Genomic DNA, 1,453 nt, shown 5'->3' with positions numbered 1-1,453 from the left:
GCCATCAGCATCGAGAGGTGTGCATCCATCCTCTGCCCGCTCTGGTACCGCTGCCACCGCCCCCAGCACCTGTCAGGGGTGGTGTGTGCCCTGCTCTGGGTCCTCTCTGTCGCTGTCATTGCCACAGTGACTTCCCTGTGCCTCTTGGATGAGCACCAGCCCTGCCAGGTGTCTCTCATCTCCACGTACATCCTCAACCTCCTCCTCTTTGCTCTGCCCATGGTCATTTCCAGCGCAGTCCTCTTCATTAAGGTCAAATGTGGCTCCCAGCAGCAGCAACCCAGGAGGCTCCACATCGTTATCTTCCTCACTGTCATCTTCTTCCTCATCTTCGCTCTTCCCCTCAGCCTCTTGCATTTCCTGCAGCAGCTCAGCTACTCCTTCGTGTCCTCCCAGGTTGTTTTCCTGCTCGCCTGCATCCACAGCAGCATCAAACCCCTCACTTACTTCTTGGTGGGGAGCTGCTGGAGGTGCTGCTCCCTGGTGTCCCTCCAGGTCTCCTTCCAGAGGGTCTTCGAGGAGATGGAAGAGAACACTGCCTGCAGCAATGGTGCCACCATGGACACGATGGTCCTAGACTGTTGAAGGACCTCGGGACAGTGGCTGAGGGTTTCCCTGAGTCACCAGATTAATAAATATCCACAATATTTCCTCCAGTGTCACCGTCCTGCAGTGTAATCCCACTAATCCCGCCGGAGAGGGGAGCAGGCGCATTGCCAAGGGCAGTGTGGGAGGAATGCTCTGCAGGGAGCATGTTGGAGCACAGCTTTCTCCTCCCTCCTTCCTCCAAGGGAATCATGCCCCATGGGGCTGTGATCCCAAAAATCCCCTGGCACATGATTTCTGCATCCCATTGTGGTCTGATATCAATAAACAGCTTTGTGAACCCTGAGCTTGCCGCTTTCTTCTGGCTCCTGCTGCCAGCCGGGAATGTGGGTAGAGGGAGGGGACACACACAGGGAGGGAGGGGACATACTCATGGTTTGTGCTCCCTGCAGCACGAATGATCCCCACAGCCCACAGCTGGGACTGCACGGGCACAGCCGGCATGGACAGGGTGGCCCAGGGGTTCCATGTTCCCCCCCGGCTGTTCTGTGAGTGTCACAGCAAAGATCTCCCCAAACATCTTTTATTTTTAATTTTGTGAGCCAGGTGTAAGTGTAAAGGGCTCTTTTCCTTCGGAAATTCCCCCTCTACCCTGGCTTCAGCTTCTCCTTCAGCAGACTCGGATGGTGCAGCAGCAAAGGGAGGGGGAGTTCGCGGTCCCCAGCCCGGCTACCGCCTTCCAGGAGCAGAGTGACAGTGTGTTTGTCACCACGGGCTCCACGGGGCATTACCCACCTCCCCTGTGGCTTTGCCGAGGTCGCCAGCCCTGCCCAAACCCACACCTTCCCAGCACATCTCACACTTTCCCTCCAGCCCCACCACATCCCACACCTTCCCAACAGCCCCC

The 1,453-nt window shown here is 57.3% G+C and overlaps 1 protein-coding gene across 1 annotated transcript; it reads left to right on the top strand.

Annotated features, from left to right (window-relative positions):
* Nucleotides 1-3: 3 nt before the first annotated feature.
* LOC113979983 (mas-related G-protein coupled receptor member H-like) lies at nt 4-775 on the top strand (the record flags this gene model as incomplete). The annotated part of the gene is made up of 1 exon (XM_027707260.1): nt 4-775. A coding segment is annotated over one exon (582 nt), but the record flags the coding sequence as incomplete, so codon positions are not given.
* Nucleotides 776-1,453: the final 678 nt, after the last annotated feature.

The sequence above is a fragment of the Neopelma chrysocephalum genome, unplaced genomic scaffold (assembly GCF_003984885.1).
Source record: "Neopelma chrysocephalum unplaced genomic scaffold, ASM398488v2 Primary Assembly neopelma1_91415, whole genome shotgun sequence".
Classification (NCBI taxonomy): Eukaryota; Metazoa; Chordata; class Aves; order Passeriformes; family Pipridae; genus Neopelma; species Neopelma chrysocephalum.
This window is presented reverse-complemented; position numbering and strand designations above follow the sequence as displayed.